The sequence below is a fragment of the Xiphias gladius genome, chromosome 7, assembly GCF_016859285.1.
Source record: "Xiphias gladius isolate SHS-SW01 ecotype Sanya breed wild chromosome 7, ASM1685928v1, whole genome shotgun sequence".
Classification (NCBI taxonomy): Eukaryota; Metazoa; Chordata; class Actinopteri; order Istiophoriformes; family Xiphiidae; genus Xiphias; species Xiphias gladius.
The window spans coordinates 26,601,507-26,614,032 of NC_053406.1; the positions used below are offsets into that span (position 1 = coordinate 26,601,507).

At 40.7% G+C, this 12,526-nt stretch overlaps 1 protein-coding gene and 1 long non-coding RNA gene across 5 annotated transcripts in view; one reads left to right on the forward strand and one right to left on the reverse strand.

The window, feature by feature from the left end:
• Positions 1 to 950: 950 nt before the first annotated feature.
• LOC120791820 lies at positions 951 to 7,011 on the reverse strand. Of its 2 annotated transcripts, none has more exons than XR_005707745.1 (3): positions 6,883 to 7,011; positions 2,124 to 2,414; positions 951 to 1,208 (listed from the first exon to the last, which is right to left on the reverse strand). It is a non-coding gene; the product is annotated as an uncharacterized LOC120791820 (long non-coding RNA). The 2 variants fall into 2 exon arrangements; XR_005707744.1 differs by lacking the exon at positions 6,883 to 7,011 and adding an exon at positions 2,953 to 3,140.
• The window catches only part of LOC120791817 (coagulation factor VII), a 13,551-nt gene continuing 6,225 nt past the window's right edge, over positions 5,201 to 12,526 (forward strand). The window contains exons 1-8 of one of the 3 annotated variants that reach the window (XM_040130556.1): positions 5,201 to 5,340; positions 5,443 to 5,522; positions 6,452 to 6,539; positions 8,188 to 8,363; positions 11,263 to 11,287; positions 11,658 to 11,771; positions 12,126 to 12,260; positions 12,433 to 12,526. The exon at positions 12,433 to 12,526 is cut by the window's right edge and continues 217 nt beyond it. In XM_040130556.1, coding sequence (XP_039986490.1) covers positions 6,464 to 6,539; positions 8,188 to 8,363; positions 11,263 to 11,287; positions 11,658 to 11,771; positions 12,126 to 12,260; positions 12,433 to 12,526 — 620 coding nt within the window. In that variant the 5' untranslated portion in view covers positions 5,201 to 5,340; positions 5,443 to 5,522; positions 6,452 to 6,463. The remainder of the gene's footprint in view (positions 5,341 to 5,442; positions 5,523 to 6,451; positions 6,540 to 8,187; positions 8,364 to 11,262; positions 11,288 to 11,657; positions 11,772 to 12,125; positions 12,261 to 12,432) is intronic. The other 2 variants (XM_040130558.1, XM_040130557.1) reach the window with 2 other exon arrangements.

Below are 12,526 nucleotides of genomic sequence, written 5' to 3' on the forward strand. Positions count from 1 at the left end.
GATGTCTAATCAAAGGTAACAGGAGACTAAGGCAAAGCATTCTGGGATTTGATGGTGAAACCTCTGTGATTGATGTAAATCAGCCTGAAGCCACACACACACACACACACACACACACACACACAGTATTGTGATCAATACAGAGTCTGATTACGTAATCGATACAAAGTCTGATCATGTTATCAATAAGGAGTCAATACCAAAGTTGTGATAAAGTTGATTTCTGTTTGTTGTCTCATTAAATGTGAGATAAGCTGTGATTTCAGTTATTAAACAAACTTCTTCAGTTTGTGACATTTAAATTCTTACAGTCGACACAAGCAACAAACATTTAAAAACAGCTTTTACTCTGATCAGATTTTATTAGATTATTCTTCGGATTGATTATCAATAAAATATTATTTAGACATTATTCAAATGTGCAGTGAGGACCGTTTGTGCGGATTAATGATTTCTGTCTTGTTATGAATCTTCACATCAGAGCTGAAAGTTTGACGCAGAGAAAATCACTCGGGTTTTATTTCTTCTAAGTCTGATTAAAATCACCCGTTTACCAGGAAACAGTTTCAACATGACGACTGAGGAGGCGATGACGCAACAAGATTAATAAATCATCGATCGGTATCATCAACAATCAAACATCTCATTCATATTCAGTATGAAATTTATCAGAGATCAGTCAGTCAATATACAGATATCAATCAATATAACGAAGAAGGAGCTCTGAAGGTTCAGCACCTGTTGAGGTGATTTAAAAATCTCTCTTATGAACCTTCTAAAGTTTAAGAGGTTTTTCCTAAAATGTTCGTAACTTAAGACTTTTAGAAATGAACCATAAACAACACGTTTTAGTCAAGGTTTTATTGTTTTTGTTCATTTTTACCATTTTTTTTTCATAAATGCTGATGTCCTTGACTTAATGATGTTAAGTGATGGTTAATTGAAAATGAGTGAAAATGTTTAAATTCAAAGATAAAACTAAACAAACACAAATGAATTCAACGGCTGAGCCGTTTTGTCGTCATCGTCCTCTCGTCCTCATCTCTTCTGACTGAAACTATTTGCAGGTTCGTGACAGTGTCGACACAACAAGGTCTGAAGGACGTGCCCCTCACCTTTACCTTCACCTGTCCACAGGTGTAACTATGTTGACGTGTTTGCACTGTGAGAAACAGACAACAGTCTTTGAGTCTTTATTTTTATTGAATCTGTTTGGAGAGAAAAAAAACATAAAGTCTGATTGTTGTGACTTTGTTTTCATCTTTATGGGATATGATGACAGAAATAAATATGGTTTTTATTAAACTGTGTCCGGTCTGATTTTTTACAGCCGCTGACCAACATTTCTCTAAACTGAGTTTTGCTTTTTCAGAACTCTAACCACAGTCAGCACAGCAGCGCTGTGAAGTAAACTGGATCACTGTTCATTGCTTTGACAGAAAATGCACTCACTGACCAAATCTTTCAGAGTTCATGAACTGTTTTGTCTCCCAACTCTGCCAGCAAAGAACCTCTTTTACAGAGAGGAGATTTAGACATTTTACACATCACTTACACACAGTTATAAAAACTGTCAAATTTAAAATCTAAACTTTGGGAAAAACTGGGACATAAAACACAGAGCACCTGTTTTCGTTCCACGTACTGCGTGTGAAACCCCCGTCGGAAAGGGAAAATTACGAAGAAGGATAAGAAGAAAGAGAGCGAACAAAGGACAAGATGGAGTCCCATAACGTTGGGCGATGGAGCCCTTAGGTTGGTTGGATAAATTAACTTCAGAGGTGGGGGTTAAATTAAGAGTGGGAGGGTTATTCTCCATGTGATCCATCTTTGAATTTTGGGACACTTGGTCAGTAGATGACCCCAGGATCATGGAGTGTTTTGTCCATTATCACTAGGCACCCTCACCTGAGGAAGGCCCTGCCGAGGTTGATCAAGCCCCGGAGTGTGTCCCATAGCCATCGGGTTTTCTCTTGTTGAAGCAGGTGTTAAAGGTTTCAAGTCCTACTTGGATTTTAGCCTGGTTTTTAAATTGCATTTCCAAATTGGAGTGTATTTGAGGTTTTGTTTTTGTGACATATTGTACAGTTCCCCTAAAGAAGGATTTTGAATTTCTGACTCACCAGCTGACGCTGCAGAGACCAGTTGTTAACACCGCTAGGTAGCTCTGGTCCGGTCAATCAGGGCTGAAGCTCCAGGGCCTCTTGGGTTCCTTTCACTCAGGATCCTGATGCCATCTTCTAGGAGCGGCATCACGAGTCCCAACACACTGAATGACCCCAGGAACTGCAGAGAAAAACTGCCCATAAGAAAGTCTTCACAGCTGGTTTTCCTGTTGTTGGGTTTTGGCCCGTCCTGTGCTCCATTTTGGTCCACTCTTGTCACTTGCGGTCGTGAAAAGTACTGAGGAGGGGCTAGGGAGAGGGAGAGGGTTAAGGTTAGACCAGTCAACAAGAAGAGTGAAGATCCAGGAGTGTAGGCATCCGAGATGAATGGGGAGGGCCTGACACTGTCATGGGAATAGGGAAGAAAACACCTTCAAATTTATAAAATAACCTTACAGGTACACCTTCATTTATACCTTCATTTTTCAACAGAGGCGCAAATTCAAAAGGTTCATTCCAAATTTGGGATTCATTTATGAATGAGTGAATATACTGTAATGAATTACAACCTTTTTAATGGATTATCTGCACAATTTAAAGAGGAACTATTACCCTTTTCTTTATTTTCTGTCATATATACACACACATATACATACATATACACATTTATACATACATATACACACACACACACACACACACACACACACACACACACACACACACACACACACACACACACACACACCTCTCTCTCTCTCTCTATCTCTATATATAAATATAAGGTTAGAATGTTGGACGTCCATATTAAATGTGGCCACAGTTTCAAACAATGAGGTAAACCTACGTAGAAGTAAATCCCTGTGAGACAGAAGCTCAGGCGTCAGACTGCTCTGATCACTAGGTTTCCAACGGTTCTTTCTGTATACGGTCATCTGATCCGAGGTCAGCTCCTTCTCCTGAAACAGTCTACCTGAGCAGTATTAAAGACATTTAATGAACTCCGGCATGCAAGCGACCGACGGTGCAGGTTCACTATAGTCTATTGGCGACAGCAGAATAACATTTCACCGGCGACGTTTTCCACTCAAACGGCTTTTTAGCTCATTTCCCTCACGTACAACTATTTAAAGGGGCATATATAGAAACGTGTTTATATACGGATTGTGATTGAAAGACTAAATCGACCGTTATTTTACAGAGTGAGCAGGTACGGGACGTAATATTTACCGAGCAGAGACGTCCTGCTGTAATCTTTGCTGCTGCGTAAATTCTTGCCGTCCACTCTCATATTCTGGATCAGATCGGGGCTCCAACGTGTTCGGATTCAGATCTGAGAAGTTCCGATTCACAGTCACTTACGTTCTGTTACTTGGTTTTACAGTTTTGCTTTCAGAACCTCCACACCGGTAAGAGGATGAGGAGGTGCTCACAAGCTGGTGCGCTGCCCCTTGGCAGGATCTGGATGTTGGTCCAATCAGAAGAAAGTGGACTTTTAAGGAGACCTCTTAAGGAGGCCTGAGCTAATAATACCCGTTTCAGTCAGAGGCTCCACTGAGGGGCTGCATAACAGGAAGTTGGAGATAAAAAGGACTTTTTTGAACTGTGAATCATGCAGAGCTACTTTGGTGGATTCCCAGAATAAAATTTTTTTTATTTTTATTTATTTATTATTATTATTTTTTTTTTAAATCGCTACATAGCCAGCGTTAGTAGTAACAGCTCTTTACTTACCAGTCTAGAAGAAGCGCCAAGAGCTGTCCCCAGCGGTCGAAAGCAACACACGTTAAATCTTGTTTTGCTTCTATTTCTGTCAGTTCTTTTCTTCTACTGTTAGCATGCTAATCAGCTAGCCCCGGCCCCACAACATCTTGTCACTTTCTGATGGCGAGTTACTGAGGCGTCCAGTCTGCCCTGAAGAAGTAACTCTGTTCAGAGGATGTATTCAAATCTCTGGTCTTGTAAACACAACAATGGCTGACGCTCTTGGTAAACAACCGTCACTACAACCCGCTCCTGGAAATAAACCACGCTCAGCGGCCGAGACAACTTACATATAGCCCCTTTAATAGAAAAGTTAAGGCCTTTTTAAGGAATAAAGTACAATCTATTACTTTATCCATAGAAATGCCTTAATTGCCTCTTTATTAATGAGTATATTAGTATAATTTTAAGGTAAAAAAACTCCACTATGTTGTTCATGTTGCTGTGTGTCTATTTGATTACATATTTGACACAAAATACGTTATAAGATGATAAAATGTCAGATTTTGAGTTTACTTTTTTGTTCTGTTGGACCCTAATTTACCAAGAAAGATTATAATTGTAACCGGCAGATTAGAAAGAATCCCCTACGGTGATGTTCACTGTAACACCGCACAATAGTTTTGACACATTTTAAAATACATTCTTAACTGGGGAGCTTTAATTTATGAAAACGCTTTATTGAAAACAGATCCCCACAGTGTACTGCGGTCCTAGAAGAAGTACTAATACCACAGTGTAGAAATACTCTCTGCAGGTAAAATACCTGCATTCAATTTCAGAATCATGTATATAATATTATTGGATTATAATTATTGATGCAACATCACTTTAATGTTGCAGCTGGTAAAGAAAGGGTTCATTTTAACAACATTATACACGGCTGAATAGATAAATATATTATGATACATCATCATTTTTCAGTTGATTATATTTTGTAATAATGATCTTAATGTACAGGAGAAAAGTAACTAGGGCTTAAAAATAAACGTAGTATAGTAAAAAAAGTACAAAATATATGTACTTAGTTACCTTCCACCACTGGTGTTGTGTGTGTCAGTAAAGTTCACATTTTGAAGAAGAAAATAATTTCTGAATGATTTTTGTAGTTTTTTTTTTTTAATAATAAAAAACGATGAGTTTCTTGCTCCTCAGACCTCTGACCTCGTGGAAACTCCTCGATATCGACATCAGCTGTGTCTCGCAGGACCATCAAAAGGTGCTTTGACCTTGGACCTCGTCAGCTGCTCATCAGTTCCTGTAGAGGTTTGTGATCTCAACAGAAAGTCCGTCCCCTCTGTTATTCACTCAGAATCATGTCCTGTTGTGTCCACTGAGCATCTGAGGTAACGTCTGTGTGTCAATATTTGAATTCAGGTTAAAGATCAATTTATCAGGTTCGCCTCTGTCGTCCATTTTACCTCCAAACAGGCACCGTCTGTCCTCGCAGGAGACAACAGGAGACAGCATTGTAAGGATTATCATTTTTATGAATTTGATGTGTTTACTATTGACCACTTTCTGTAGGCCAAATTGCCCCTTGGGGACATTAAAGGTTTACTCTACTCTACAGAAGACAACAGGAGACAGCCAGGGACAATAGGAGGCAACAGGAAACAGCAGGAGACAGCAGGAGATAACAGAAGACGACAGGTAGGTCCTCTTACAGCAAAGGAAGGGAGAGGATAGGGAAGTGGAGCAGGAGAATGTTGACTGCTCGTGAAAGGAAACGTGTGTGGGTTCAAAAGCGTCACGGACAAAATTGTCCTGTGTATTTCGTATTGTTTCACGTTGTATTCTGATTGGTTGCTTGGCTCAGACCATCACTGAGCAGCTACAGCTTTGTTTGGTAAAGTCTCAGTTTTCCCCGAACAACATTAACACCAAGCTGCACTTTAACATGTACACACTGAGGCGCTTTAACATTTACACACTAATAAAGATCAGTTTCAGTCTGAACTGAGGCTGAAACTGAGTGAAAAAGGCGAGTTCACTAATATAACTGGCTTCATGTGGACATGGCCTCAGACCGACTCTCAGACTGGATCGGCTTTCTCCAAACTAAACTGGACTTTGTCAGACTAGGTTTTTCTTGGGCTAAGCTGGACTTTTAGCTGAATGCTCCTGTCTGCATTTAGCATGCACCATGTAGCCTGTTACCATGTGAACAGTTAGTGTGGTAATACAATAATGGTAGTGTAACATGTAAACGTCGAGCTGAGTCTGACAGGAATCAGCCCTGCAGGTATTCTACTCTATTCTAAGTGTGACCTGATGATGGCGCTAGATGAAAAGTCAGGGTCACTAAAGTAATTACAGTTCATTCTGAACATCTGAACCACATTTCATCACCGTCTATCGTCTTTCTATCCAACTATCTATCTAACACATGCTGTTGAGACACTTCATTCTCCACACACACACACACACACACACACGTACCAAAGACATGCTCAGTCAGTGTGAAACCTGACCTTGATGAACATAAACCTGGTACCTGACTGGACCTGAAGGTCGGGATCTTCTTTGTTTGTTTACTCTGCTGATTCTCTGTTGTTCAGTTTGTGACTGTTTGTCAACAGAGAGAGAGAGAGATGCTGCTGCTGCCCACAGCCCTGACTCTGACTGTCTGCACCCTGCTGATCTGCTCTGAGCTCATCCAGTGTGCAGGTGAGACTGGCAGACAGGTAGACTGGCAGGCAGACAGGTAGACTGACTGGCAGACAGGTAGACTGACTGGCAGACAGGTAGACTGACAGGCAGACAGGTAGACTGACAGGCAGACAGGTAGACTGACAGGCAGACAGGTAGACAGGTAGACTGGTAGACTTCTGCTAAATATATAGTAATGCCAATCCATCCAGCAGAAAGCGATTCCCCTCTGTCCCCACAGTAGAAACCAAACCGTAGAAATAGGCGTCAGGCTGAGCACAGCCACAACAACAAACTACCTACAACAGTATCAACTACCATTACAACAAAAAGCAAACAAAGGAAAACACGGGCATCTTACCTGCCTCCCTCACATAAACAGGCGAAATAGTAGACGACAAAAAGGGCTTCTCAGTCATCAATCAATCAATCAATCAATCAATCAATCAATCAATCAATCAATCAATCATCACAGTACAGCAAGGCACGGTCTGGTCCGGAGCTGGGAAAAAGCAAAGTGAAGCAGTATCAGCAGGTGCCATTTTGAAGTTAGTGCCATCAGTCTCAGTCCAATCAGCAGCCGCCACCTACAACTCAACACACCAGGAGAAAGCACACAGAACAGGTGAACAGCGCCACCCTCAGGCAAGGAGGGAGAACAGCACAAACAAAATCAAACTCAAATACAAAGACAAAATATGATTCAGGATCATAACAATATATATACTGTATAAGTGTGTGTGTGTGTGTTTGTGTATATACACTCAGCTGGCAGTTCATTGGGGACATAAGCTACGTCAGTCTGATCCAACAGACTGACTTAATCCTTCTTCACGAAGGTTCTAATGTTCAGTTTGTGTTGAAACTGTTTCAGAGGCGTTGACTCAACCTTGGGGTCATTTTCGAGGATGTAGTTTGTGCTGCTGTTGAGCGGGATTGTGTTGTACAGACAGGAGCTTCCATTATTTTGTCCACCAAGTTTACATCAATATGTCTAGGCTAAATAATAGAAACACCTCTCTATATAAACCAAAGTTCATCATCTACGTCCACCGTTTTGTTCGTCATTACTACTAAAGAATCCGTCAAGAAACTATTTGAGTTTGGGAAAGATATGGAAAATTTTGCTCTACATATGACATTTACCAATTATAATCAAAGAATATTTTTTGGGTGTAATGGTTACAGTCTGTAGTTCTACTGAAAATAAATTCTTTTATGTCCAAAACTTCAACCCAAAAGGCCAGAAACCTCAAAACAAATACATCACTGTCTCCGTTTCACAGACTGTACATCTGTCATCAGTGTCAGCAGATCTGGAAATGATTTAGTCCCAGGGGTAGATGTTGTGGAGGGAGAAGGGACGTAACCACATCCTAAACTATGTCCTTTTTTTGTTTCTGATGTTTTTGTTCCATCCATTTTTAAACTGAACTCTGTTGAGACATGTCATTACCCCAGTTTGACCTGTGGGAATAGTTTTAGTTACATAAACAAATTCTTTGTATTTTATTGGAAAAGATTTAATTTAAAGAATATCTTCAGAACTAAAGCGATTGCACCATCAAACATGTCAGTAACAAAGGTGTCCACCTTAACTGCACTGTTCTTCATATAAACTTGTGTTATTATTATTTGACAGTAATGTATTTTGTCCACCCCTCAGTGTTCCTGGATCAGTCTTCGGCGGGTCAGATCCTACGTTCCCCCTCCTCCTCAAGGAGGCGTCGAGCCAACTCCCTCCTGGAGGAGATGTTACCAGGGGACCTGGAGAGGGAGTGCTACGAGGAGAGTTGCTCTCAGGAGGAGGCCAAAGAGATCTTCCAGACCAAAGAGAAGACGGTATGAACCACCGTGGTGGTCTAAACTGAGGGTCGGAACTCCGCAGGAGGTCACTTGAAACACGGTCGGGGTCCCAGTGGATTTTAAAACCAAACACAGAGCTTTGTGATGTCCACCGAGGGCACCAAAGTCAGGCAGAGGCTTTAATATTTTATGTTCACGTTTCCCTGAACCAGGTCAGATCAGACATGCAGTCCAATGTTTACCCTGCTTGAGCAAGAATTCCTGTCAAAAAAAAAAAGAACCATTTCTTTCAGTGTGTTATAAAATGGTCCCTTTCCACAGAATTAAACCACAAACTCAGTTCATTCTGTGTTTATCTGTAATCAGTGACGTGAAACACAGTCTAACCTTCAAAGTTCCCAGGTTTCAGAGTGTAAGTTACACACTGCCTCCTACTCAAATTGTTCTTGGTCTAATTAAATATTTTTGGGAGGATAACTCAGTGGAAATGAATTCAGCTTTCCATGGGAATGTAAATGTTCCTCCATCCCTTCTCCACTTTAATGTTGTTGGAGGGCCATAAGAACTAAATGAATTTAAACTTTTGGGAAAACTTGGGAAAAATAGGTTGAGTCGGAGCCTCTGCAGTTAGACTCTTCCTTTAGAGAGGTTACCTACAGTCCTGAGTGGGAGTTCTTTTATTAATCATAGTGGGTTGCAAATACCTTGTCTGCAGAAACGAGTAACTGCATATGTATCACGAGAAAAGGAGGGCCATTAATTTTGATCACTCTCCTTTTTGTGCTGTGTTGCATTAGAGGGAGTTTACTCATCTTGCACGGGACCGGTATTTGTTCTTGTTGCCGGGCAGAGGTCAAATGTGTTGTTAGTCATTATTTGTGGAAGTCGTTGTCTGGGTTGGGGAGTGGGAGGGAGGGGTTAAAATTTATGTTCTCTCCTGTACGCACAATACTTTAAATTCAAATTCAAAGGTGCCTTATTGCCATGAAAGTTTCAAAAACAATGTTGCCAAAGCAACCAAATACGCTTTATCCAAGTACACAATAAAAGAAAAACAAGAACAATAAAACAACACCAAGACTGATATACATGTTTATATTAATTATATAGTTACAGTATATTATATGCATGTGTGTTTGTGTGTGTGTCTAGGTCATTCACTGTCCCTCAGGTTGTGGCATGTTGAAATATATTGGGCAGCGAGATTTGCCCTGTCTCCTTCTCCTGGGAGTGTTTTTAATTTTGAGATGTCATTTAGCTCAGTAAAATTTGGAATTACGGAGTTGAATTGGTTAAAGTAAATGTTCCTTATTTCATTGAATGATTTAGATTTTAGGAGGAAGTCCATCTCGGTCTCAACCTCAATGGTCGAACAGTGACCACATGTTCTGTCTTCTTTTGGTTGCCGTGATTTGTTGTGTCTTCCTTCTTTGATTGCGCGGTTGTGGTCACTGTGCCTATACTTGGTTAGGATCTGCCTCTGGTTTCTATCTCTGATAGTTAATAGATAGTCTGCCAGTTCATCATCTCTGTTAATGGACAGATAACATTCTGATCTACTTTGGCTTTTAGTTTCTTCTTTCCGGTGTTTCAAACATGTTTCTTTACAGTGAGTTACAATTTGGTTGACTCTGATTGGTGTTTGGAAAGCAGTGTTATTGTGAGACTGGTCAGTGTCTGTTTGAGAGGGGGCAGTAAGTCTCAGCACCAGCTGACATAGTGAACTCTATTCTGGGCTCAGCTCACTGGTTTGGAGGACTTTGGAATGGAGGGTGTCTAGGGGCCTGGATCTAAGGTGCTTAAAAAATGTGAGTGCTCTCTTTTGTACGTGTAAAATGAATCTGCAGAATTCTGCATGTAAAAATTCTGTTGGTTGTTTATCCAACAGCTGCAGCTACGGTGACTGATTGGACCCCATACTTCACTACTATATAACACATTGGGCTTGATAACACTATCAAGTATTTTAAGGCAGATTTTAATTGGAATTTGGAAGTTATAAGTTGCTGTTATGGTTTTACTAAGGTAGGTACAGCTCACACTGGGTTCAATAGTTTTATTTATTTATTTTTTTACAGTTTTTTACTCAAGACGGATTGTTCATCAAGGAAATGCCGTATTCTCGACTGTAATACGATACTGAACAGCTTCCACACTGGACCCTGTGTCTCCGAGCGTTTGATTTTTAATGTTGTCTGGACCACAGGCTTTTCCTGGCTGGAGAGATTTAATCTCTGTGGTCAATTCTTCCCAAGTAACTGGGAAATCAATGGGGGTTTGGTTTTTTTTTTTTAAATTGTTTCCTCTCTAATATTTGGAGTTTTTCTGATCTGAATTAATTTGATTTATTGATGTGTCTTTGTGCTCTCTGGATGTCAAAATTTTGGTTGGGCAATGCTTGTGGTTGCTTTTATGTTGAAGTTGAGGTGTATGGTTACATATGTAGAACTGAATTTATGTGTTTAAATAGAGGCCCTAGGTCAAAGGTGCTCAGAGGAGGCCTTGCAGTTTGAATAGAAGGAAATGCTTTGGACGTAAAGCCGTAGGTTAGTGACTTTCTTCAGGAAAACAGCGACCTTATTTAAGAGTCGGTGCTCAAGGCTGATTCTCAGAGCGGTTCACTGGCTTTACACCCTCTCACAAGCAGATCTGCAGATGCTTGATTTCACGCTGTACTTCTTTGTAATAAACCTTTATATGCAATCAAGACGGTGTCAGCGGAGTCTGCTTCATCCTCTTCACATCATCATCATCAACACCATCTAATAAACTACAAAGTTTTTCCACATATCCCAGGATTGATTTTGGTTATTGGCATTCAGAATATGTTCAAGTTTCATGTGGGTAAACTTAGTGTATATGTCTGCCTTGGAAATATTAAAACATATAGTATAGTACTGCAGATGTTTAACTCTGAGTGTTTTTTATCCCACAGCTGGAGTTTTGGTACAGATACAAACGTGAGTAAATCATCATCAATATCATGTTCAACATCATAATGAAACTAAACTGATCCCAGAGGTTCAGATGATTCATATTAACTTTACTGCCTCCTCTGCTGCTGTGTTCTTAACTTAAAGATTCAGGTCCATATGTGACCCCGCTGATCTGGATTAATGTAAAACTGGTAACAGTTCATTTAAAATTGTTTGGATTTATTTAAACAAGATCCAGAGGCGGTTAGCTGTTTGGCTCTTCTGGGGCTTTCTATCATATTAAGTCACTTTGATTTTATTGTAAATTAAATTATACAGCCAGTCTACCTGATGACATCACTCTACCTGTGTGAATGAGTCGTGTTGCTTCGGGTGTCTCTCCTGTGTGTCGTAGATCTGAACCACTGTCAGACCAACCCTTGTCGGAATGGAGGGATCTGCACTCTGGACCGAGGAGACTTCATTTGTCTCTGTCCTCCTCAGTACACCGGCAAGACCTGTGAATCAGGTAAATATCACCTGAGATCTTAAAGCCGTTAGTCCAAATCTTGTTCAGATCATGTTCAGTCCTGTCTCACAGGTAGATGTTATCCGGTGGATGTTAAGGGGACACTTTCTATAAATTCGGAACCCATTGGAGTCCCTCAGGGCAGCATCCTGGGGCCACTAGTCTCTTATTTTATATTAAATATTCAAAATCTCCCAAAATCATCAAATGACGACTAAAAATCACAGATAATGTTTATGATTTTTCTGGCTGTAGCCCAGACAAAATAACCTGAATAACAATATACCAGAGTATCAATAACCTCAATGTGTGATACTGATGATTTAGTAATGATTGTATTTGTACTGTGTGTAGTGTTGTTGGAGTGTCGCTATAGAAACGGAGGCTGTCTTCAGTACTGTAGAGATCTGACAGGGGGAGCTGGAGTTCAGTGTGGCTGCGCTGACGGATTCAAACTGGAACCTGACGGAAAGAGCTGCTTCCAGACCGGTAACACGCAGTACTAACGTCACTACTCATAGTTCTGCACATCACACTACTGTAAATACTGCACGATGCCACTGTTACTACTGTAACCGATGGTTTCAACGGTGAACATGACGAGCCTGAATCATGAGGTATCTTGTGTTCAGAGTCGTATTTTCGTCCTCTCCCTGTCCAGTGTTATTCCCCTGTGGTCGTCAGCGGACGCAGGCGTTGTACAGAGGTCGATCTCTGCAGGATCACTCTGAGCTAGGAAACGTCACCCTGGAGAC